At 38.0% G+C, this 26,969-nt stretch overlaps 1 protein-coding gene across 5 annotated transcripts in view; it reads left to right on the top strand.

The window, feature by feature from the left end:
- Positions 1-6,350: 6,350 nt before the first annotated feature.
- Positions 6,351-26,969, top strand: part of NCKAP1 (NCK associated protein 1) — a 57,309-nt gene continuing 36,690 nt past the window's right edge. For 2 of the 5 annotated variants that reach the window (XM_015634802.3, XM_015634801.3), the window contains exons 1-3: positions 6,351-6,508; positions 17,175-17,192; positions 18,316-18,426. In XM_015634802.3, coding sequence (XP_015490288.1) covers positions 6,401-6,508; positions 17,175-17,192; positions 18,316-18,426 — 237 coding nt within the window. In that variant the 5' untranslated portion in view covers positions 6,351-6,400. Of the gene's footprint in view, positions 6,509-7,325; positions 7,362-17,174; positions 17,193-18,315; positions 18,427-26,969 lie in introns of those variants that run through there. The other 3 variants (XM_015634804.2, XM_015634803.2, XM_015634805.2) reach the window with 2 other exon arrangements.

Here is a 26,969-nt window from a genome sequence, read left to right as displayed (position 1 = left end):
GACATGCTATTCCACTGGGTTCTCATGAGAGAAAGGAAGAGGAAGGGAGAAGACAAAATAACCTCTAATAGGTTATTTTTGTACCTTTTCAACGGTATCCACATGTGCTACTCCATTTATCCAGGACAGAAGTGTAACACAGGCTGAAGAAAGTAGATCAGAGCCCTGGAGCTTGTACCTGCCTGCCAAAAAAGCCTCTGTAGGTACATGAAGATAGTTAAACTTGTAGGCCCAACAGAAGCCCTACAGTTTTTCTGTGTGCTGGAACACCATAATAGGGCTTTCCCATCTGCATTCCAGCATCAATACACAACATTTTGAATACATCCCAGTTTCAAAGAAATCAGAGATTGTTCTTTGCAAACTGAGCACTCTTGGTTAATTCTGGTCAGTGAGCATAGGCTAGCTCATCTTTGTGATAAAGATTTGAAGGTCATTAAGCATTCTGTCAATATTTAGTGGCTTCACAGACATCTTGGAGATCACCATTGGGTATTCTTGCCTCTTTGGCCTGGAGGGAGTCTGAGAACAAAATGCCCTCAATCCAGGTGGACTCCTAATCCACCTGGATTAAAGTGCTCTTTCTGATTTCAGTATTTGCCAGGAAATTTTTAAAGCTGGCAATGTAATGCCTGCTTAGAAAGCTAATTTAAGGTCTACAACTGTGTCTGTTCAATAACATCATTTAGTTATGTAGCTTATTCTGACAGCCCTCCTAAACTTTGTTTCGTAGTCAGTGGGAAAATGACTAATCCATTTTCTCAATGGTTTCTGCAGGAGTTAATTGTAATTCTAACTCTGAAACTAAACAATTGCATCCTGATTCCTCTTCTGCTCTAAAAGTAAGCAGTGCCTCAGGCTGGAACAGGCCAAGTCTTAGCCCACCAATGCCCTCTAAGCTCATTCTGTTTAGCCATGCTGATAACTCACATGTAAACAAATTCCTTCTTGCAGTCCCAAACTTCTATAGCCAGCTGGCTGACATTTGATTAGCCAGTTAAGCATCACAGGTTAGTCATGGACCTGCAACACACTGAGAAGTCTGGCACTCAAATCTGGGTAACAGCCTGCTTCTGTACTGATAATACTCATTTATATAGTTTTGGGCTAGTAGTCCTGGAGCAGAGTTGTCAACCTGTCCCTCCAGCATAAGCAGGAGTGCTCATGCATTCTGAAACTGGCAGGTATCTGCAGTTTGTGAAAGAATACCTGCTATGGTATTCATCATCTGTTTCAAAATGAATTTGCACACCTCTTTTATGTCTTCCCTCTACCAAATTAATGTTTTTTTTAAGTTCAAAGGTCTGGTATCTCTGAGCTACTGCTATGTTCATATACAACCTCAGCTAGAAGGATGCTGACACACACACATAATTGAAAAGGCACATATATGAGATTGCATTTTAATGGGAGAACAGGTTAATATAATGCCCAAATACCTTTAAAGAAAGGAAAGAAAGAACATGGTAAATTGCAGTCATGCTGGCTTTATGATGGATTAAACAGTGAAAAAGGTTTGGATTCATCAAGAAAATTATTGATTGAAATATAATGAATCTGTCAGCTTAGTTTAGTGAGAATGATGGGTCTTTTGAACCTGTTGCTTCTTTACATAAGATTAAAAGTCTGCCTGATAAAGACAATTGTGTTTTTCAGTGCTACTTATTTAGGGTCTCTCAGCAATATTATAGCCTTTGTATGGTAAATTATTCAGCTTGTGTGCCTTTACAAGCAAGTTCAATAATGTAATAAATACATATTGTTAATAAATAAATACTAAGACATGACCTAATATATTTGGGTTATGGTGACCATTTAAAAATTCTGGTCTGTTAAAATTACAATGTCTTCCTGTTTTGAAATGTTTCTACCTGAAAAGGAATTTTTGAACAAGACAAGTCTTTAAAAATTGTTTCTTGAGTTCTGTTGGTCAAAAGGGAAGAAGTCATGCAGTGGGCTGCACTAGTTTTCTCATGGAGAATGCAGCTGATGGCTGCCATTTCACTGAAAATCCTGGCCAGCACATTGCCATTTCACAGGAAAATCCAAGCCAGAAGTTGAACTAAGGAAAAACACACAGGAAAGGAAAAAAAAAAAAATCTAAATACTACTACTACAGAGATGTAAGTAATAAATGTAGCAAAGACTTAGGTGGCAACATAGCCTACTCTGCAGTAGTAAATTGCCCACTATGGGTTTTAAAATAGCAGTGCTAGAAAAGTGTAAATACCTATGTACTGTTTGGCCTGGAGAAGAGAAGATTGCACAGAGACCTCGTAGCAGCCTTCCAGTATCTGAAGGGTGTACAGGGAAGCTGGAGAAAAACTCTGCTTCAGGACCTGTAGTGATAGGACAAGAGGGAATGGGTTCAAACTGAAAAAAAGGAAATTTAGATTAGATACATAAGAAATTCTGTAGTGTGAGGCACTGGAAAAGGCTGCTCAAAGAATATGATGATCTTTAAGGTCCCTTCCAACCCAAATAAATTTATGATTTTCATTACTGTCTGAAAGCCCCATAGTGATTAGCAAATTAAACTCTATACTGAACAGAGAATTGACTTTGAAAGTCAAGTGAGTCAAATGATTGAGCTTGACCCAAATCTGAAGTGCTGTTTCAAACTTGCCCTAAACTTGTACTTTTGGAATAAATATAGAAAGCTTTTTAAATCTTAATCATTAATAAACCATTGAGCAAACAGAAGCTGTGTGTTTTAAAAATAATTCTTAGCCTTACTCTCTTGTTCATTCAATTTTGCCACACCTGTAAGAGCTGTGCTGTTACTGACAAAACTTATATTTCCATGTTATTATGCTTGCTGGTAGATTGGTGAATGCAGATTGTGTGATTTTTATAATCTAGCATGCAATAAATCTTCCTGCTGGAAAACCTACCTGTATTCCTGAAGCTTCTACATAAAGTTGCAGGTAAAATAGTATGACAACATGGGCTTAATACTTTTGTCATTAAAATTGGTAACAAAACTGTGAAGTGCTTAAGTACATACATTGACATTGACCAAGAGCATTGTTAAAAGTTTGTGTGTAATCATATTACAGTGATAATTCTGATCATCTATTTAGTATTCGGCCTGTAGAATGCATAGCATTAAAAATTCCTTGTGTCAGAAATTATTTTTTACTGATATTGATCCTTTCCCTATTCCAATATTCAGTATTGAATGCAGGTAACTTGGCACTATTTACATTAAAAAAACTATAGTAACCCAAGGTGCTCCTTATAATAGGATCTTGTAAACAGGCTGATGAATAATGTGAGAGTTTGCAAACAGGGCTCTACTTCAAAGGGGAGAGTCAGTAATTTTCCCTTCTGTGCCTTAGCCTGTTATCTGTGCAGCATGGAGAGAGGTCTCACAGTAAAAACTACCTAACTAGTTACAGAGAGTTTGAGAGTTTTCCAGTGAGCTCCATTAAGTACAAGCCTTATCAAACCAAGTAGCTCTGACTCCAATGTGATCTGTAATTTTTCTACTAATTCCAGAGGAAGACAGATTAGGATGTTGGATCATAGATGTTTCAATACAACATACAAAAACTCACAATGAATTGTCTTGGTGATGTCATTCCACTTGCTTAGCTATATATAAATTACAAATTCTGTGATTGTTACTGTTCAAAACTTCTAGAACATCTAATATGGTAAAAAATAACTGAATATTAAGTTAAAAATGGGGTGCTTTTGTGTTAGCCATAAGTGTGTAGGTGAGGAACAAAAAAAGTACTAGTATTTGTTCTTAAATAGCTTTAAGCTGAAGGAAGGTAAGTTTAGATCAGATATTAGAGGGAAATTCTTTACTGTGAAAGTGGTGAGGCACTGGAACAGGCTGTTCAGAGAGGCTGTGGATCTCCCATCCCTCGAAGTGTTCAAGGCCAGGTTGAACAGAGTTCCTGGTCTAGTGGAAGGTGCCCTTGCCCATGGTGGGGGTTTAGAATGAGATGATCTTTAAGGTCCCTTACAACCCAAACCATTCTATGATTCTTATTTTGCAGTGTAACTACATGAGAAACACCTTTGTTTCTAGAAAAACTACAACTATTACATTTGATACTTTAAAAAATAATTTATAATGGAAGGCAGATGCTTTGTGTAAAACATTACTATAGATATTATTAATTAAATCACATTAAATCACATAGCATTTTATGCTTTATAAATTTAAATAGCAATTTGAATAGTTCTGATGTTTTCCATAGACTCCAGTAAAGTCAGGTCTAACAGGTCTAACCTAATTAATCTTTACAACATTGTTGCAAGGTACTCCTGACTTTTGGACACAAAGCTAAGAAATAAAATCACCTGATAAAGGCCAATGAATTAATCAATAGCAGCCTTCAGATTGGAACTCTAAGTTCTTGCTTCCTAGTTTTATTCTGAATCCTAAATTGTCTTGTAATTGCTGAAGTGAAGAAAGAGGTCAGTAATAATTTAACTACATTCATTTCTATGCTTTCTAAAGTAGATTAGTTTAAAATCTCTGAAAGACAGAGACTGATTCTGGTTTCTAATGCAAAAATGTGAACTGAAAATGAAATACAAATATTAATATGCAAGAAAAGGCACAGATGGTGGTGCCACTATAAAAATAATTAGATTAGAAGGTTAATTCTTAAACCTGTCTCTCATTCCCTATACTGGGGATCCCTGCATCCCAGCTGGTTGTGCTGGCCTCTCAGCACTGAAATAGTCTCCCTATGACATTATAATAAGGGATGGTCTCCTGGAGGTCTGTTGTTGACATGAACAGCACAGAAATCTCACCATTCCTTAAAAATATATGCTTTTAATTTCTGTGGCTTCAAGTGAAAAAAAAATAAATAGCAGTGATGTGACTCATCTAGTTGGTGATATGGTGTTTCTCTGAATTTGCTGTACATTGCTGTACAGCAACAGCTCAGGGGGATGGTGACAGCCTCATGAGCAGGGCAGAGGGGCTGCTGGCAGCATCTCCACGGGTATTTCCAGGTTCTTCCCACTTCCCAGGGCAGGTGTGATACTCTGGGGCTGTCAGAAATGCCCTCAGAAAACAAGGGTCAGCAGCAGTGACAGTGTGTCAGTATTACTCTGTGCAGTGTTCTGCTGGGCCTCAGTTCTTAATTTCAGTTGATTATGTAAAAAAATCTTAGAATCGTCAAGGGTTGGAATAGACCTTTAATATGATCCAGTCCCGCTTCAATCCAGCACTGCCACTGTAACTCCTAAAGCACATCACCCAGTGCCTCTTAAACATCTCGAAGGGTGGTGACTCCACCACCTCCCTGAGAAACCTATTCCAATGTCTGACCACCCGAACAGTGAAAAAAGTTTTCTAATGTCTACTCTGAATATCCCCTTAATAGTTTAATAGCTTAAGGCTATTTCCTCTCATGGCAGAGAGACTGGCCCCCACCTCACTCCGCCCTCCTGTCAGGGAGTTCTAGAGGGAGTTCCCCCGGAATCTCTTATTCTCCAGACTAAATAACTCCATCTCCTTCAGCTGCTCCTCACAGGAACACGACCAAGAAGCTTCACCAGCTTCCTTGCCATTCCCTGGACAAGTTTCAGCACCTCAATATCTTTCCTGAGCTGAGGGGCCCAGGACTGGACACAGCGCATGAGGAGTGGCCTCACCAGTACCAAGTACAGAGGCATATTAACTTCCCTGGTCCTGCTGGCCACACTATTTGTGACACAGGCCAGGTGCCACTGGCCTTTTTGTTCACCTGGGCTGGCTCAGGTTCACCACATGCTGGCACAGGGTCAGCTGCTGTTGACCAGCACCCGCAGGGCCTTTTCCACTGAGCAGATTCCCAGTCACTCTGCCCCCAGTCTGTAGAGCTGCAAGGAGTTACTGTGGCTGAAGTGTAGGACTTTCATTGTTTAAGTAAAAAAAAAAAATGAGTTGATTAAATTAAAAAGTGATGCTGATTGAGTAAAAAAAGCAGGGTTTTCATAGACTCACAGAACTGTTTCGTTTAGAAGGGACTAAAAACACCGTCTCGTTCCAACTCCCTACCAGGGACAGGGACAGCTTCCAGTAATCACGTTGCTCAAAGCTCCATCCAGCTAACACCTCCCGGGAGCGGGCATCCACAACCTTATTCGCTGTAAACAGTGAAGAAAAATGGGCGTCCATCATCGTTTCGAAGCACACCTCGGGGTTCTACCCGAAACCCCCTCACAGCCCCTTCAGCTCGCCCGAACCTGCGGGAACCGGGGAGAGCTCAGCGCGGGCCGCTTCCGCCGCCCGCCCGCCGGGGGAGCCCGAGCGCCGCCCCACGTGAGCCGTGCCCACGCCCCGCGGAGGCACCGAGCGCCGGGCCAGCCGGGGAGGAAGCGCCGGGCCGGGCCAGGCCGGCGGCCGCGGGGCTGTGAGCGGCGGTGGGGGCAGGGGCGGGCCACAATGTCGCGGTCCGTTCTGCAGCCCAGCCAGCAGAAGCTGGCGGAGAAGCTCACCATCCTTAACGACCGCGGCGTCGGCATGCTCACCCGGCTCTACAACATCAAGAAGGTGCGGGGGGCCCCGGCGGAGAGGGGGGGGGTGGTGAAGGGGAGCCGCCCCGGCGAGATCCTCAGCGCCGCTCGGGCTGGCGCTCCGCTGGGCTTGCGGCGGTGCCGGCTGCGCTGCGGCCTAGCGGCGGGGCCCGGGAGGCTGGGCGGGAGCCGCGCCGCCGCCGCCTGGCCCGGGAAAGCGGGGGGGGCCTGGGCTTTCGTGCGGCCGCCGCATCGATACCGGGAGAGAAGGATGAAGGAATGGAGGAGGCCGGGCCGATCCTGGCGGTGCCCGCAAGGAGCGGGGCCTGGTCCCGGCGCAGCCCTCGGAGCCGCTGCCGCCCCGCTGCCGTGCGTGACTCACACGAGCCGCGAGTGGGCAGCGCCGCGGGGCTTTTCCCACGCCAAAAGCTGTCGCTACCGTACGGAAAAAGGGGTTTGGGGTAAAATTAGTAAGTTTAATTTCGATATGTTCGAGGCGCGCGGTTGCTTAGCAGCTCCCGGCGTGAGATGGAGCGGGCGCTTGGAGCTGCCGCGGCTGCTGGAGCAGCTCCCCGGCTGGAAGTTGGTCGGTGTTGGCCTGGGTGGGGTGGCTCGGCGGTGCAGGAAGCCGTAGGTCTGGGTGTTGAGAGAAGGATGGGTCACGCCTTCGTGCTCGGTTAATTTCTCTTCTGGAGGTAGTAATCGCTGTGCTTTCCTGTAGGGAAGAATGTAGTTCATGGCTACAGAATCATAAAATGATTTTGGTTGGAAGGAGACCTTGAAGATCATCTAGTTCCAAGCCCTGCACTGGGTGCTTGTATCCTTCCCAGCTTCATTTTCCTAAGGAGTGCTACGTCGTCTGAAAATATATGGCCCCTCACACACTTCCAGTAAGGAATACTAGTTAGGATTTTATTGCTTTGCCTTGAACACAGTTATTTGAGAGGTTTTTCTTATTTCAAGGAGGATACTAGTTATTACCTAAGAGCAGCGAGTACACCTTTGTGGGTTCAGCACATTAAAATTTCAGCGCTGTTCCCATGCTGGGTTCAGCTGCAATGGCAAAGGGAGTTTTACAGTTCTAGGTGCTTACTTGGTCCTCTGACTTCTGGATCCAGGTTTCTGTCAGGAGTGACCCTGCCTGAGTAATCCAAGGTAAAGGATGTGTTTTGTCAAAGTTTTTTTGCTCATATGGGAGACCAGAAGAAGTAAGGACTATCAAGTGCAGTGTTGATTTTAATTAAGGTGTTTTTTCAGGGGGAAAAACCCAACAAACCAAGTGATTGAAGTATTTAGAAGTCAGCGTTCATCCAAAGCCATTTCACTATTTAATATGCACTTGAGTGTTTCTGCAAATCTTCACTGTCACAAATAAGGCATTCTAACTGGATGATTGCAAATTCTGGTCTTTCTGAAAGGTTCCTTTTAGCCTGTAGTTTTGTACATTACAAAATCACTTCAGTTTAATAATGATAACAGTATAATTATACCTCTAAGAAACAGAAAATCAAAATTTATGGGTAAAACCATCAAAACGAGGAAGTTGTTTATGTGTCTTCTTGTTGCACTTTGAGAGAAATATCCCAGATGAAAAATGAGCAAGGGGAATTTCTCTTGGCCACAGCCCCGCTTTGTGGGGCAGGAAACAGAACTGGAGAAATTAAACCTGGTCTTGATAGCTCTGCCTTAGCCACTGTGAGTCTGGGCTCTGTTTTCATTCCCAGTGTTCTGATACAGGGACATTTACTCCTGTTAGATGGCCCAGTGCCTACAGACGTGTTTTTACTTGGCACTGTTGGATGGCAGAGTCCTGCCTGTGTTGTCCCATATGGTGGTGGCCTCTGCTGTTACTCATGTCTAAGAAGTGATGCAGGTGGACAGGTTCTCTGTAGGGGAGCATCAGCACTGGAGGTGACACCACTTTTTCCTGCAAATGCCAAGAACCAAGTCCAAAATTGCTAGGTCTTGCATACAGAGAGAGAGAGTAGGCATGACCAAGTGGCTTGATTATTGTGTCATGTGTAGTTTTGCAAATATGGAGATGTCCCAGGAACAACTCTTGTGGAGTCATGTAGTGATTTGTGAATTCAAATAGTAGTTTTCTTCAGCTGCAGTCAGTACTGCTTGACAGGGGGAACTGGCTAGCTCAGATAGTGAGCCCAGAAATCTTGGGATTGATTATTGTATTTCATTGTGAGTCTCTCTTCAGCCCAGCTGCAGCATCGCTGACTGCTTGGAACACTTTAGTTTTGTTTATTCCTTTTTTTTTTCTCTCTTTAAGCTGTCAATTCCAAAGCTGCTGTTTAAGATTCTGTCATAGCTACCTCTGCTGAAGATGATAGTAAAACTGAAGCTACTAGAAAACCACACAATATGTGGGTTTGCGGTTAAAGGAAATGGTTACGACTTCTTTTTAATAAGAGGAAGTGAGAGATTGAAATGTATGTAGCAACAGCAGAGATTGCTGTAGATGCTGTCTAGAGAGTACAGATTTTCAAGGATTAAGAATTTTCTTAACTGTTAGAAACAAAGCAGGAAAATCTTAGTTCCCAAAGAATCGCAGTTGTTAAAAGCAGTTAGAAACAATGATTCTTTATATTTCATCTTCCTATACAAAAGTCAGTTTTGTTGCTGTTGTGCTTATAGCTGATAATTGTTCATAGTTTCTTGTTTAATGACCTTCTGTGCCACTGTTGTCTTTAGAAACAGTTAAAAGTTTGTTGTTTTTAAAACAGAGTATCTGACTGGATGTTTTTTTTTGTCTCTGAGCATGACATGGAAATTAGGAAAAGTGAAGTTACTAAGGTAATAGTGGATGATGAGACAAAATTTATATTTCCACCCTGTAAGGAGGTGGATTTTTTTGTTGCTGTTGTTAGTTTGAAGGATGGCTCTCTTGCTACTTTCAGCTGTCCTTTGCATTGGGATCAGTATTAGTACTGAACTTGGAAATCTTAGCCTTGTGGTTTCTCTCTTGGTTTCTTCCTTCTGTTTTTAAAGAATTTAATCACAGTTATCTCTCTGTAACTTTTGTTGTTACTTGCTTACAACTACACTTCTATAAATCAAAGACAGCAGGTATTTTTCATGCCATCCTGGCTCAGATGAAGCTTGGATTTCATGGTTACCTTCCAGAGCAGACCAAGTCTTGTGTTGGTAAGGTTTGTGTAAATGCTACCATTACTGTCAACTGTTTTGCTTGAGAGTGGTGGCAGCAGAGAATAATCTTTTTTGTGGGCCTGTCTTTTGTTTATAAAGCCCTTGGATACCAGGATGTGTTTACAGTAAGAGATTTGATCTTGAAATACCTGCAGTAGAGATTTAGCCACAGCAAATCAAGGGGGTGTGATTTTGATGAGTGTTGAAGCAGTACTACAGTCAACAGGACTGTAGGGATGAAAGTCAAAGTTTTGAATTATTTAGAGTATATGTTAATCAAACATGATGAGTCTGTTATTTAGCATGAATTGCTTTGCTAGCAGAATTCTGTTGTTCTTTACAGTATAGGTTTTACTTTTGTTCACAAGATATTTTAAAATGTCATTAACAAAACAAATTCTTTTGAGTTTCCTGATTTGATTACATAGTATCTGAAAAATGAGACTCTTAAACCAATTCTTAGATATGAACTGCATAATCAAACTGAAGTCATAGATAGGGAACTTAATAACTGCAGAAGCTTTAGCTGACTTTATATTTTCTTTAAAGATGTAATAGTGGAAATACTGGATTTTTACCTATCTTGAGGATGCTACTACTTATATTTAAAAGTTGTAAAAGCTAGTTGATTGTTTTATTAATAGAACCAGTCAATTAAGTGTAGAGCTTTGCTCAGGCACTTGAGAGATTCTTCAGGAAACAGTGGAAGAGATTTTAGGTGACTGGAAAAACATGGGGAAGTTTCCAATCTGCAGAGCTCTGAAGTTTGGAATGGTGTAGAATTAGATCACCCTTTGGACACAGAGCTCTGTGCTGGAGTGCAGACCTTTGAGCTGAGAGGAAAAGCTCACCAATAATTTAGTTTTGAATTGTAAGGCTGGTGTTGAACAGATAATGTCAGGTAATGTCTCCAGGTCACTGGGAAGTTTCTCAGGGTGGGGCAGTATTGCTTCCACAGATGTCAGCAGTTCTTTAAAGGTTAAAATGGCAGTATATGTTTGTGTCTGTGATCTTGAAGGAATGGCTTATAGTACCATCTTATTGATAAGCAGAGGAGGAAGCCCCAAACAAAGTCACAGTGCTGGCAATAAAAAATAAATTTCTTTGGTCAGGAAGCAAATACCAGCTAGTGATACTGTATCATACTGGGTTTTGGGTTTTTTTTCCATTCAGAAAAGCAATTAAATTTGTAAAGAAACAGAAAACTTTGTAATAAAATAAAAATGTCTCATGATTTTTTCTAAAATATATAGAATGGGCTTTTACTTTTGCATCAAAAAATAGATGCCCAGAATTATCTTGCTTTGTTTCTTGGCTTACAAATACAAGTTACCTTGCCTCCCACAGTCACTGTTCATTTTGTGCTAGCACAAAACCAAATCCAGTTTGAGTTGCAAGAGATTTTTAAAGTTGTGTGCAGAGGAGATACACCTAAAAAGCAATAACAATTTTCATTTGAGGTTCAGAATAGACAAGGGTTTCCCATTGCCTTGCTTCCTTTTAAGATGTTATTTTATAAACTACATTGAGGAAACATTTTGTGGCAGTGAAACTTCTCTTAATTTTTTTTTTAATCCTTTGTGTTTCACTTGCCCCGTATTTGATTAATAGAATCAAGTCCATAAACAGGTGCTGCAAACACAAGAGGACAATGTGAATTTATCATTGTACAAATAGTGTCAAACCCGGCACATTTCATTCATTCACAAGGTGATGGGTCACTGTAGTATGGACAGCTTAGAAGATACTTTACATGTTGACTTTAGCAAGGCTGCTGACATGACCTCATCTGTTTGTTCTCATGAACAATCTAAGGAAGTACAGTCTGCCTTAAGTTGTAATGATGAAAGCAGATGGATCACCATATTAGGGAGTGATTGTGAAGACTTCATTGTCAGATGGGGCTCTTGTTGGGGTATGTGTTACCTCTGGTTCCAGTCACTTTTTGCTTCAACAACCTAAATGATGGCTACAGTGTGCTTAATAAATTTATACATAGGAAACTGGGACAGGCTACAGAATCTAATTGAAATTCAGCTTGAGCTTAGAAATTGTAGGTATGGTCTAACAGGCTTGGAGGTAGCTGAGCAAGTATGATTATAAGCTATTTTGTGCTTAGTGGAATTTAAAGGACAAAACGAGAAGTAATGAGTTATCAAGTCTGGAGAAAATAGCTGGGAAAGGTTAGGGACATTCCAGGGCAAACAAGAGCCAGGTAAGTTTTGCTGCAAAAAATCAGGGATGACATGAGGTTATAAAATGTGTGAGTAAGATAATCGGAGGGGAAAGTAGTCCTTTTGCTCTGCATCTCCTTCATTGAGATTCATTGAAAACATATTTGATTGACCACTCTTTTCAAGGAAGATGTGGACAAAATGGAGAAAGTTCTGAGCAGAATAATAAGGACAAGTGGTGCAGAAAATTGCACCAGTTAAAAAAATGGGAATGTTTTTTCAAGTCAGCTTATAAGTAATACAAATTTGTAAGTATTTAGGACTGCAGTAGAGAGATGGGGAATAGTTTGTGCCATCCAGTATGACCACCAGAGATCAAGAAGTGATGGATTAAGTTAAATATTGGAAAAGTGACTTTAATATTTGAAGAGACTTTGAGAATGTTTTTGAATGTAGCCTGTTCAAGACCTGTAAGTAAAGATTTGGCAGACGTATCCCAGGAGCAACACAGATACAGTTGATTCTGCCTTGGAAAAGGAGAGCTAGGTAGGCAATTTCTTGTGACCCTTTCTAGCCTTTTCTTCTGATTTCACAGGGATTTACATTTTACTTAGTTGAATTTCTGAGTAGTGATACACTAGGATTTAAAGTAAGGTGTATACTTGGTGTATACCAAATAATGGGTAAACGCTGGGAAGATGTCTTGCTTAGATCTAGGAAACACTGGACTGACACTAACACCTTTAATTGCAATTTTGAATTGATATGAAGGTACATAATCTTTCAGATTTGGAACCCTAGTAAATAAAAAGTGCAACAGCTGTTACATTTTTAATAATTTTGTGCCATACTTTGGATATGTCCAAGGTCTTTAGAAAATCTTCATAAAGTATTTACATAGAGACTTGGCTGAAATTATTAGCATAATTTCTATACAGGTTTTGCCTTTCATCAAGTATCATTTATGTAACTACAACCGTAAGTAATGTAATTTACTTAGTACTAGGTCACCCTAGCTATACTGGTGTAGGACAGTTAAATTTTAGCCATCAAAAGAATTAAACTATATTCTAGTAATTTGTCCATGTGTGACCAACTAATTCATGCATCTTGTTGGATAAACTTTAAAAGAGACAAGGCTTTATTCACAAAACTTATCTAGGACCAGCATGTTTAATAATGGCTTCCACAAACTAAAATACAGGCAAGCAGTTGTAGGCTTAATCAGAGATATTAAAGCAAATGTAGTGTGAATCACTATTCAAAGCAGCTCTTTATTGTTTATTCCTCTCACTTTCCTTCTCAGTACTTTTGCTTTTTCAGAATTGGAGATTGTGAGTTCATAATCTTAATTGTTTTAAATGCATGGCAGAAACAAAGAGTATATAATAGGTTTTATCTTGCAAGAATATAATTAATGGTGAAAGTATTTCTTTGAATGTTTTTTTAATTTTTATATTTAGTATAATTTACAGGATGTGCAGCTGGAAACCAGACATGCAAACTTAGAGATATGTCTTAGCATGAAGTCTTTAATGCCAGCAGCTCTTACAAGAGAAGAACAGTTTTACTGTGCCTGCCTTTCTGGCCTATCAAAAGAAAGTGTTGTAGTAAACTGTAAATGGGACATACAAGAGCTATTCCTGTTTTTGAGTCTGAGGCATCCTGAAAGTATTTCCATTTACTAATCTAAGTTACTAACTTGGGGAATGGCATAGTTTTTACTGTCATTGAAATCTCATCAATTTCCTTGTAAAATTCACAGAGTTTTTTTAGTGCAGATTGATTTGTAAATGAAACTTAAAGGTGAAGTGATTTGTTGACTGAGGTTATTTCAGTGTATGTTGTCACAATCAAGTGGAACTGTGCTTAGCAGTGTTTTATCTCAACTATGCAGTAACAGCAAATCAAGATCTCTTGAGGTAATAAACACATTAAATTGCTACAAAGTATGGTTTATGCTAATCTGCTAATGTAGGAGGTTTGGGGGATGAAAATCCCAAATTTTAGTTCAAATGGCCCTGTTTCTCTTTTATTGGGAGACAGCCCTGCTGCTGATTTGGAATAGGTTGGGTTTAGCAACAACAAAAGAAAATAAATAATAGGTCTTACCATAATACAGTAAATATTTAGGCTTTATTTTTTTATCATCCTAAGCCATGTATTCAGCTGATACTTCCCAGTGTTCTTATTCAAGGGCACATAACAGGTTGATGTGAATGAATGGCATGAGCGAAGTTCAGGGCTTTTAAATGCAAGTTTGGGGCACTGACTACTGACAGTGATTGTGCCTGAACATAAACTTCCTTTAATTCATTCCACTTCAGCTGCAAGTATATAGTAATTTTGTTGATTGATGTTTTTTTCCCTTCTCCTTCAAAATCCTTTGCCCTCAAGTAGGAAGTACATTGTTACACTTAGGTTTTTGCAGTGAGAGCTGTAACAGTATTGGGGCAAAAGGTCTCTTTGCTGCATATTAATGCTGGTGTATTGTGGGCCAAAGGCAGTTGAACTGGATTCTGTTTTCCTGTTTAGAGGCCACTTATCTTAGATGTAGACCTTAAGCAGATTTTTGTGGTTGACTGTTTTCTTGTTGGCTGCTTCTGAATGAATACAACTTAGAAGGTATAGATGTGTAGTATTCTTAATTTTTAAAGTGAAATTAGTATAGGAGAACCTAATAGCACCAAGTGAGGAAGAGAATCTGAATTTTGTTTAATAATAATATAATTATTTACCTCACTAGGGTAGGCAGGAAAATACTGCTTTAATTCAAACACATGGCCTAGTGAAGCATATGCAAACATTGCATGTAGTCTGATCTCTCTGAAGCTTGGTAACTGCATATGATAGTAAATCAGTATTGTGAATAGTGAACTTCTTAGCTATAGAAATGATATTTTTCTTGTTGGTAGTTGCACAGAATGGTGTGCAGAATGACTTTAGTTAGTTGAGAGCTTATAATAGCAGGGTACTATTCTAAAGATCTGTGAAAAGAAGTGCTGTGTAATTTGAAGGAAATCCAGCATCTGAGTCCATTAAAATTTTGTTTAAATTATGTAGATTAGTTTCTAACCATAACTTTGCATGATCTTTTTCAGCATAGCTGTTTATCAGCTGTTTAGTAATATACAAAGGAATTCAGAGTTGACTGCTGTGAGATTCTTTGAGTATAATATTTTGGGGCTGAAGCAACTGGGATCCCATGGCTTCAGAACTGTATTCTGTGAATGCTGCACTAGTAAGACCATTTTAAATTTGTGAATTTTAATTTTTATTAACTTTTTAATGCTCAAAATTGTAGTAATTCTGGGTTATGGGTTTTTTCCTAATAAAAAATGAATTGAGGAATGGTTATTCAATCCACATGGAGGTAAAAAAGTGCTGTCTGAGGCTGAGAAAGGGTCCTGGTTTTGGCTGGTGCTCAGAATTGTGTGAATACTGGAGAGCTGTATATGAGCAAGTGGCCTTTGTATGTTCTACCACAATGTTCCTACCCATTATAGATTTTGTATTGACTAATACAACTATTAAAAGCAAAAACTAAATTTCTTACCTACATTCTAAAGCTATTGCCCTAAATTGTTCAAAATACTGTTCTTTTTAGAGCAAAATCCTGTTTATGTGTCTTACCACACTTTCATGTTTGTGCAAAAGTGCTAGGATTGGGGTTTGTATGTTCATTCTTTTATGCTTTGTAGAGTAAACTATAGGGAGTTTGAATTCTGTTCACAGTTTTGGGAGAGGTTTAACTTATGGAGACTGTTTTACCTGTGATGCTGAATGCAGGTAATTGTATGGATGAAAACTACTGATGCAACAACAGCTAGTAATCTGTTAATACCAGTTCTTATAAAGGAGCTGAGCTGCCGTGGAACATGGGAGAGTGAAGGAAAAAGCACTGACCCACTCATTCAGTGACTTCTGTTGTCCTCTCAGTTCAATCTAGGTAGGCTTGTACAGCTTTCTAGAAGCTGGAATTGTGGTGGTGTGTGTGAGGGATGCTTTCAGCAAATAAGAATTTTCTTATTATAGGCCAGTCTAGTGTTGTTTATTAGTAGGAAGAGTTACAGTTGCTTCAAGTATGATGTCAGCTAACAAACAATGGGAAGAAGCAAAGAAGGAACATTTTCACATGTATTGAGAGGATTGCCAGTTAGACTGAGCATAACACTTGTCTTTTCTGGGGGCTGAGTTCCTGAAGTCTCAGGAGGATGTGCATGTTGATGTTTTCAGATCTCTGTTTCCTTGTGAGAGTGTATGTAAGGGCATGGGTAGAACATAAGTTTTAGTAAACATTTTGAAGAGCTGATTTATAGGATGGAAAACATCTGTTTCTAGGAAAAATAAGGAGTGTACGTGGAAGGAGTGTTTGAATTCAGACTGAAAAATTTATGAAGTCAACAGTGGCAGATTTCTTGTCTCCTACATAACAGCAACCATATTGAAATTTAACAGGGTAGTAACAGCACACAGGTCATGAATACGTGTCAGTTAACTTGTTTTCTTAGTTATCCTTCTAGTAGAGAAAGTTACATGTTTTGCAGCAAGAACAACAAATTGAAATAATTTCATAAAGGTTCTGACACCCATGACACGGATTTAATTAAAACTTCATAAATTTGAATCTCTATGCTTAATATGTAATGCCTATTTACAGTATAGTTTGTAATTTTGAATTGTATAGACTTTAAGGTGTGTACAGAATAGCTTTTTATTGGCATGTATGGTTTGCTGCTCCAAGGAGATTGAAGCAACAGTTTAATATCTTACATATTGTGGATGTTGCTGAATTTATTTTTATTATAAATTCCTCTTGTATTATAGATATGATGCTGTAATAAAGTTTAGTACCTTTGTGGGAAATTTAGCAAATATGAGCATTTTGATATCAGAATAGTACATGAGTATACATCATGATGGTCATGTACTACTAGTAGGTGTTTTAGAAACTTTCAATAATGACTCTTTTGTTGTTTTTTTTTCTTGGCTACCGTTTCTTTTTCAGGTATGTAAAACTTCACTGAGTGTCTCTCCTTTTTCCCCCTGTAGTTGCATGTGATGTTTGTTAACTTTTTTCCCTCTCTACCTGAACTTAGTTTGGAAGTACTATTAGTAGTTACATGTCTCAGTATATTCACAGTGCTTTGCACAATAGTAAAATTCTAATAAATAAGTGTAAAGTTGTTTGTGAGTATTAGAATAATCAACGTCCAGTAGAAAGTGTGCTGACTAGAGTAACAGATGGTTGTAATGTTCTCTTGGATGTAGGTATTAGTGTATTAGTTCACATAAATGTAATACTTTAGAATTTAAGAGTAATTTGTTTATATGTAATTTTTCTCTCTTTTTATTACACTGCTTTCCCAGCAAGGACAAGTTTGGAAGGTTTGCAAAGCTTTTCACCTTCCCTTTGCCCGCTTTCAGAATCGGTCTCATACTCCATGACTTCTGTCTCTACAGTCCACAGCTCGGTCATAGAAATCAATGTGGAAAAGTTTTTAAATGAGTTGCCATTCGAGTTCACTCTGTTGCGTAGAAACGCCTAGCATGTAATTTAGTTTTGCATGAGACGTGAAACTCCTTTGCAAACCCCTCTGAGGAAAATAAAACTAAATGAATATTTGAGAGAAATGCAGTTTGAGCGCATATTTTGTCATGTAAGTAATGCTGCTTTTAGTATGTTACTCCAAATGAGATGGTATCGCATGGCTCACTAGCCAGAGTAGCAGAGAAGTAGTGTGTGACAGCATGCACTGTAGCTGGCAACAGTAGGTGCTTCCTCAGGTGTCTGTCCAGAGAAGCTGTTCTGATCCATCTACCTAAGTTATTTAAGAGACCTAACAGTCGCGACTTCACATCAAAATTTAGCGTAACTTTTTGACTGCTGCTTTCAAAGCTCAGCCTATGCTGCTTTAGGAATAAAGAACACGAGTAAAACTTCAGTTCCTAGTTAAGGAAATAGACTATGCTAGGCAAATATTGGTGGTTTGATTGTGGGATGGAAAATTGTCTTACAGTTAACAATTGGAAAAAGAATTAAATGCAGATTGGTGGTGGGGTGTTTAGTTTTGTTTCACAAAGGATAGTTTAATCATTTAATGTGCCCAGCACTGTCCTCCACAGATGATGACATGATTGAGTTTTCTAACAGTTTGTTAACTCCAGATGAATACAATACTACCTCAAACCAGGAATAGCATTAAAAGGAAACATTTTTTTTTTCTCCTTCTTTTAGGACTGAGTTTTTTCCCTCACTGCTGTTCTGCACTAACTGCTTTGATACTTCCATGCATCTTTTTCAGTAGAAGAGCATCTCTGTACTGTTTCCCATTGCATATTTCAGCTGTGACAGTCCCTGCACTTTTGCCTTTCATTTTATCACCTGCTCACTAAAAGCAAACAAACAAAAAGAGGAATCTTTCTAGTTTGTCTTCAGATTTGCAACTATCACTTAGCTTTATATGGATGATTGTGTTTCTACTTCATTTTGTATTGTATTTTTTTATAGGCATGTGGTGACCCCAAAGCCAAACCATCCTATCTTATTGACAAAAACCTGGAATCTGCTGTCAAATTCATAGTCAGGAAGTTTCCAGCAGTAGAAACACGCAACAACAACGTAAGTAATCAAATGACTGTATAACTTTTTTTCTCACTACTCTTTCAGCACAGTCTGAGAGGTTTACATTTTCTTATAAAGCATCTGATGCTGACAGTTGCAGTTGGAATATAGTTGTTGATTCAAATGTCTGACAGGATACTTGAGAAGAAACTGTCTTTAAAGAGAGAATATTGTACTGTAATTCTGGATGGGTTTTGTTAGGATAGGACTCTTTCTGGTTTTCTTTTTGCCTGCTTTCTTCTATTCCATTTCAAAGAATTGTCAATGGGAAGAAATCTTTGGAAAAATCATGCCTTTCTTTAATAGGAAAAATTCCTGGTGACCAGACTGATTGCAGAAGATGAAAGTTGCATAACTTTATTTGTGATGTGTCCTAACCAGCAGATCAGTAAAAAACACCTGGCTGCAAGGTGGGAAGAAGTGTTTGTACTTTACAGGTACCCTTGCCTCTGGAGTCAGTCCCTGGGGGAATAAAGAATGCTTTAGTCCATATGGAGAAACATTGTGAAATACAAACATATGGAAATATAATTGTTTCCTCCTCATATAGGGAGTTCAGTTGCAGAAGTAAATTATGTTTTACCTTTGAGTGACTCAGTATTGCTGAATTTGACTTTGAAGCCTTTTTTTAGTTATTATTAGGCTAGAGGCAGGCATTTTGACAGGTGATGTACACTTGTTTCCCTGTTTCAATTTGAAAGATAAGGGTCCTTAAGATGTTTGTTTTACCTGCTTGTATTTCTTTCCAAAGGTGGAAAGTGGAGGTAGGTGTTGGGTTTGCATGTTCCCTTCATGCAAGAGCTTGCCTGTGTGCTTGGGAGATTTAGGCTTGCTTTAAGCATTCAGGTTTCTGTAGAATGGTAGTGGTGACAGCAATGAGAATAATTAGTTTCTTTTACAGTGCCATCTCAAATTTGTATGTAATGTCTCAAATAATATCAATAGGGAAAAATCAAAAGGAACCAGAAAAAAACTTTACCTTATGGAGGAAACAATTCCATTAACAACGTGCTTTTTTACTTTAAAACTTGTACATGCTTTGTACTCTTTAATATTGCTCATCTTTGTATTTGATTGTGTTAGTAGCAAATATAGAAATTTATGTAAAAATAGTAAATCTGCTAAATTACTGTTGATAAATGCTTCTGTATTCTCTAAGCTTGGGTGGCAGATCAACTATTAAAAGATAATATACATAAAGTTTTCTTACTGCAGTTGTATGTATGCTTTAAATGTCTTCCAGTTATTGATTATGAATTTGGAGTTTAACTAATGATAGATATTTAAGGATTTGGTGCTGTGAAGTTTATGGAAAGAGATCAAAGAAAACTTGCTATGTTTTGACCATCAGAGTTTCTAAAATAGGACACACATAATGTTTTGTCACTGCTGTGTATTTATTTAGTATGAGCCAGCCAGGCCTGTGTTTATTAAGCAGAGTTGACAAAAGCCTACCCACATTTGAGTGGTTTTGAGCATGTTTTAAAGTAGGATTTTGAGCTCTAGCAATAGGCAGCTGGGCTTTCTGTCCTGTAATCAGAGCTGACGGCATTTTGCATTTACAGATGTTTCCCATAGAGTGTTGTCACTCCCAAAAGAAAAAAAGGGTGATTGATTAAAGAAATATCACAAAGGATTACCAAAGTGGAAATAGCTAAGAAGTCATAAATTGTGTTTCCTCTTAGCAGTGAAAATTCCAGGACACCCTTTCAGGAAAGGGTTTTGGATTTTGTATGCTCGAGTGCAGCAGTTGCTACTGCCTAGCACTGTGTACCTATGCTTTTAACATGTCAGTAGGTGATGGTGCTGATCAAGCTTGCATTCAGTTTTAGAGAAAAGACAGTGCCAGCTTTTTAAATATTTTTGGACCTATTTTAGCTGTTTTTTTCTCAAGTATTGTCATTTACAATACTTAAAAATGAGCCACACGTTTTATTGAAGAGGATGAGCAGTGTTTGCTATAATCAGATGATCCTGAAAGGCATGGATTTTCATTCTGTTGAAACAAGTAATTCTGTTATATTTGCTATTGATATCTTACATCTTTATCCACAGAAAACAGAGTTCCTGGTTTTGTTCTTCCTTCAGTGTTTGACATGCTGAGTCGTCAGAGCAATGTCTGACAGTTGCTGATTTTCAGTATTGTACTGAGAGTGAGAGTTTGTGGACAGTTCAAACAGTGAAGTGGCTGATAAATCCTTGCTGACCAGGCTGGAAAGTTAAATGGAGTAGTTTATCTTCCAAAGGATTAATTATTGATAACTCTGCACCTTACCAGTTCATATCTCTCTCTCTCCCATTGTTTGAGGGCAGTCTGTGATGTCTTACACTTGCCCTTTCTTTTCCCATAACCATTGTGAATCACATAATCTTGAATTTCTGCAGGCTCTTAAACTGTTAAAGAAACAGACCACCAAGGTAGTATTGCTGTGCACTGTATGAAATAACCTGCAAAGGAAGGAATGTATATAAACAAAATCTGGAATGATTTAGAAAGTGAGAAACAAGAGAGATAGATAGAGTCCTGTTTGAAAGGAAAGTTTCTCCTGTGTTTGGGGGAGCTTTACTATTTCTAATTATTTCAAATTGAGTAAAGCTTTGTTTTGAAAACAACTTCTAAACTGCATTAGGCTTTCAAAAACTTTATAGCACCATTGTTCTTGGTCAGATCTGTGCTTGTATTGACTCAGAATAGCATTTATTGTTACTGAATTTCCTGGCCTAACTTCAGAAGGAAAGTTCCAAAGTAAGGGATGCAGAAGCAGCCTGATTTTTCTGACAGCTATTTAGACTTCTTCCTCTTGAAAGGGTGTACAGGTGAGGTTCTTGTCACAGAGAAATTGAAAGAGAACATACTGAACTCAAAAACAGTGTTAAAGAACCTAAAAGTTGCTCTGTTTTCAGTCAATGCCTTTTAAAACCAGAATAATATACTTCACAGTGGGGAACTGAAGATACAGAGACAAAGGACAGGAATTTTTTTATTTTTTTTTTTTTGTGAGTAGGACTTGATAAATCTGCTGCCTGTGCAGATAAAGCTCCATGTCTTTGTATCATGAAGTTGTAGCCCCCTTTCTGCTTTCCCAAACATCATATATGACAAGTAGTGAGAATATCTGCCTTCTTTCTTGAAGATATGTTTTTCATGGTTTGTTCCTCAGCAATTTCCTTGTAGAAAAACTTTTATTTTTACATGTCTCATGGAAAAATTGAGGTTCAGTCATTGCTTGGCACAAAGCAGAACAGTGAAGCATCACTTTGAAGTTTATAAGGGTATGGTTAGTGAGGTAAAGATCTGCTTTACAGATAATGCTTGTCTTCATCATCTAGTAGGTGTGTTCTCAGTATTGTTCACATCAATTCAATTTGTGCTTTGTATTGACTAAATTTCTGTTGCATTGTGTCCGTGGGGACTGGAAATAAGAACACTTGAGAGAGCAGAGGACAAGGAGTGTGAGCATTTGTAGTCTACCAGGGTCAGGATCTTGAATTAGTTAATTTTACTTTTTGCATTTTTGCCTTTTCTCTTTTAGATCACAGTGGGTGTGTGGTTTGCCTCCTGTGTCTTTCACAGTTTCACTTCATAACAAGTTGGTTATGCAGCAAATTAGATGGATGTGGGAGAGGTGTTGTGGCACAGGGCATCTGAACCTCCTTGGCTAAAGCTTATTAGAAGTCATCAATGCATGCTTTTATTAAATGCTTTCTTCTATTAAAAAAATGAAAACCCACACTTTATAACTTTATGATTTTTAATTTGTGATAGGTGCTTCAAGTAGTTAATCTTTTTCAAAACACTTAATACAAATAATAACCTGATTTTTCAAAGCTTTTTCTTTTGGCCCCTGCAAGTGGTATGGTACATCAAGGAAAATGGCATTTGTTTGCTTGCTCCTAATGAAACATTTAGTACTGTAATTTTCATGACACTAGTGAAGATAATTTAGAAACTGTCATCTCTGGAAAAATAACTTTGAGGTCTCAGCTCTGTTGTCTCATGTATTGGTAATCTCTTTTCACTAGTCATTTATTTTTGAGGAAATCATACGGTCATTAAAGCTATCACAGCTGTTTTCATAAATCTAACTTAGATTATCTCCATATTCAATAAATGTTAATATTTTTCTATACCTTTCTGGAGTGTGAAATCTCTTGCATGGAAGACTTGACTTTTCAGATAACTTACATCTTGCTTAAGCAAAAAACCCCAGATTCCACCAGAAAACTTAATTGTCCTTTTCTATGAAGATTAAAACCTTTTCCAGGTAAGGGGGTGCCATGCACAGCTGCTTTTTCAGCTCTGTTCTTGTTCAGGGAGCTGATAGTGGTAAAGGACTGCAAAAGACATAAATTTTCCAGAAGTCACTGAGGCAGCAGGTCAGGTTATGGGTGTTCCCCCTGCACGAGTGAAGTCAGATGATGAGCAATTATTCAGGACACTCTGTTCATCTTTGTATGAACAGTTAAGATGTCTTCTGCTTGAGAATAGAATATACTGATAGTTTATTTCATGAGAAAATGCAAAATATCTGCAAATAATAAAATTTCATCTACATTTTTACTAAAAAGTCCTTCAGAATTGAAATTGCTCAGCTAATGCCTTGCTCTGATACTACTATACTTACTGTCCTGGTTTTGTATGCAGTAACATGTCTGATGTCTTCAATTGTTAGAGGTGTAAGACTGACTTAAAATGATGTATCCTATATAACAGAAGATAGTATATAAAGTTTTTCAGTCTAACAGTCATTTGCAAGTGACCATTTTTTTAATAGCAATTCTAAGAGGTCATGTGGGATCCTTAAATCTCTTCAAATTGTTTCACCAAACAGAATTCTCATAATATAAAGTATTTTTTCAAAATAGTAAGTGTTGTTAGCTACAAAGTTTATTTTCTTGGTTTGGCCTTTGACTGAGCCTGAATTTGAGTTAGAATAGCATCTAAATGCTGTATTTTTTTATCATTATTTGGAATAAATCACTGCAGAAGGCTGCTGTAAGTCATGTAAGTCCATACAAGTCAGTTGCTAAGGTAAATCAATCTTCCTTGCTTGTTGCTTCATGGTGTATGCAATGCCTGCAGAGGAGTGAATGTGTGCAACACTTTACCCTCTCCTTCATCCAGTAAGACTCTCTTTGCTTTAATGATTGATAGTTTAAGAGCTTGGCCCTTAAAAACCCAGAAAACAAACAAAAACAAAACTCCAACTGTGACGGCACTCAAATATAAAAATGTAAAAATATAAAAATACAAAAAATTGTATGAATTGTAAAAATATTGCAAAAATTTTAAATGAAGGTGAGAGAATAGGGAAACTGTTTCTTATGGCTCAGAGGTAGATCAGTTTTTAAAGAGAAGCCTCCCTGCTCCAGTTGTCTTCCATTATTAATTCCCTGGGAATGGTAACAGTTATGGACCATCACAGGTGGTTATTTCCTTTTCAAAACAGTTAACTCAGTGCTAGAAACTTGAAAACAAATGAAAACAGAACTTGTGGTAGACATACATTAATTACTAAGCATGTTAAATATTCTATTTTATCTTTTTATATGCAGCACAGTACTTCAGAAATAGCTCTTAATTGGGAATAAGAAAACCAAGGACACATCCATCATTCTGGAGTTAATTTACAGAATTTAAAACTATTTTTTTTTCATTTTGTTAAATGCTTTTGTATTTCTCTGCTGTTCTGCTATGGATTTTGTAGGCACAGAGCTTTGTTCAAATTAATTGAGTTTTTCTAATGTTTGTGTAAAGACTCTATAGGTGACAAGCATAGTGAGTATGACAAATGACAGTAAGAATACTGGCAGTGATGATTTACGTCTCTCTCCAGAAATTTAACAGTCAGAATTTATAATACTGCTTTTTGGGACTTCTATTCCAGCTGGCAAGATTGAGTTGATGGTATTTTTGCTGAGGACATGATAATAGCTATGGTGTTGGATTGTATAAAACATATACAAGTGTTTAATGATCAGACTTGCAGGAAAAAATATCACACTGATATAAAAAGCAGAAAATTCACCTTCCTACTGCGTATTTGCAGATCATGAAATAAGACATATATTCACATAGTGCTGCTACCAGTCAATTAAACATAATAAAAAAATGCAGGACTAGGGGTACCCTTTGTTTTTATACACATAAGACACTCTGAACTCTGTGTCTTGTATTTTTCATGAGCCACTGTATTAAATTGGTATTTATTCACATGATTAATATGTCAGGGTTGCATCATTTCTCCCTTTTCTGAGCCACTGTGTTCATATAAGCTTTAAGTGAGGTTGTCTTACATTTTCAGATTTTTTTTTCTTCTTCTAATGTACTTTCTCTGTTTACATAATTGACTGTGCAAGGGTATTTGGGATTTAATATAAAGAAGGAAAGGCACAAACTAAAGATCAGTTCCTTCTCCTGTAGGTAATATATTCACAAAGTGTTAGTTTCACTCTTATTTATAAATAATATTCAAACATGATAAGAGATGTGTTATTTTGTTAATAGCCAAAGGAAATAATCTTAGATTATTATTAAAAACTTGAGAGTTTTTTTGATCTTGTCATATTATGCTGAAATTGCTACAGGTTTTCATAGCTCTTAAATCTAATTCATCTCATTCAACAAAAATACTGTTGGTATAATTTGTACAAATTCTCTAAGAATAAATAAACCATGTACAGCTAACCAGTCTACAAGGCATAGTCAGCTATAGTAAAAATAATCTTTTGATTAAAGATTTATTTCTTCAGTATATCCTTTTTTAGGATATACCTACTTTTGTTGGTTATTGGAAACTTTCAATAATGAATTGCAGGCTAAGGACAAAAGCCTCAAATCAAATATAGCACCAGCAACTTCTAAACAGATGTTAGGAAATTAGTAATGGAAAAGAGCTACACCCACATTCTTGAATGATAAAAAAATCAAATAAACATCCAAGACACTGCATGCCTTGTAAGCTATTCTTCCAACCATCACTGATCAGGCTGTGCTCTATAAATTGAACTATTTGCCCCATACTGATATAACAGTCAGTTTATATATTGTTTTATTTCGGTACTACTATTTTAAATAAAAGTTTACTGACCCCTTCAACACTCAACATTCAAAGAATGATCATCTCAACTCTCTAGGAAAGTTTTAAGTGTACTTAAGTTTACATCACCTTACACTTTAAGTGTACATCACTTAAGTGTGAATATTTCTGGGAATATAGGTAACAAGGTAAGAATGCACAGCAGTGATTCCATAATCCTTAGCTTAGTGTGGCAAATACCTCCCTGTACTCGGTAAAGCTTCACAGAACTTCTGAAAATTTATTACTTCTTTTGGAATCAGAGTTCCCAACACCATCTCCCTTTTTGCCACATCTCCCCATTTCACTTATTGTGGCTTGAAATTGAACATCCTGCAGGAGTGGACATTCAGTTGCTGTTTGATATACCAAAAATAGGTGTAGTGTACAGCAACCTATAATCTTGAGAGTCTTCTTTAGCATTGCACATTGCTTACCATGAGTTAGGATTGCAGTGCAGAAAATGTTGTTAAGGGGGTGTGCAGTGGTAGTGAGTTCTGCTTTTGTTTTTTCTCTGCACTTGAAATAATCTTAATTGTGGATCACACCCTGTCATCCCTTCCTGAAAATTCGTGACAGGGCTTTTCAGATTCATCTGGTTCACACTTGTATTAGTTGCACAGAAAAAAACCCTCTATTTCTGCTTAGTCTTCTACGAACTGGCAAAAATGCTTGAAGTGCTAGGACCAGGGTGCAAAGTTAAAACCATGCATCTTTAACTGAATTTTCATTGTGTAAGAACTGTTGACTGATGAAGCAGCCCTGAAAGTACAAAGCAGATTTTCCTCTGGAGCAGTTCCAAGTGTAGGCACAAGCTGGTCTGGAGGTGTACTGGAGCTCTGGAGTCTGTGCCTGATGATGCTGCACGCTTCCTTTCCTGAGCTCAAGGCAGTTTAAGTTAAAGCTATATACTGGAAATAGTATAGCTTTAATCCTCATGCTGAGAATCAAAATACAAGTTGTGGGATTTGAAAACAAAGATTTTTTTGTACAGCAGCAGATGAAATGGAAGTAATCTATTTCCTGGTGTGTGAGATTTATCAGGACAAGGTGAAAAATAAACACATGTACTTGCATGTCTTTCAATTAAGCCTTGGTTGTTGCCTGTGTGAAAGAGACTTAAATAATATATAGGCAGGCATTCAGAGTTCAATCCTTTGCAAAGGTTTCAGAGCAGGCAGGAGTATTTTATAATGTAGCCGTTCTGATTTGCTCATAACTGTCTATTCCTGTCTTCCTCAGCAATAATGAAAGTGTTATGGCTCAAGACTTCTAAACAATCACCATCACCTCCAAAAATTCAGAGGAGAGAAGCTAATCTTATTTTACATATGATACCTAGTTTTGATCCAGGCAGTTAGTTTTACAATTAGAGAAATTTTGATGCTTTACATAAAACTGAGAATACATAGCATAGCTTTATAAAAGAGAACGAGCTGAAGAAACATGCTCAGTTCTAAC

Source organism: Parus major, chromosome 7 (assembly GCF_001522545.3).
Source record: "Parus major isolate Abel chromosome 7, Parus_major1.1, whole genome shotgun sequence".
Taxonomy (NCBI): domain Eukaryota; kingdom Metazoa; phylum Chordata; class Aves; order Passeriformes; family Paridae; genus Parus; species Parus major.
Note: the sequence above shows the minus strand (reverse complement) of the source record. Positions and strands in the feature narration are given on the sequence as shown.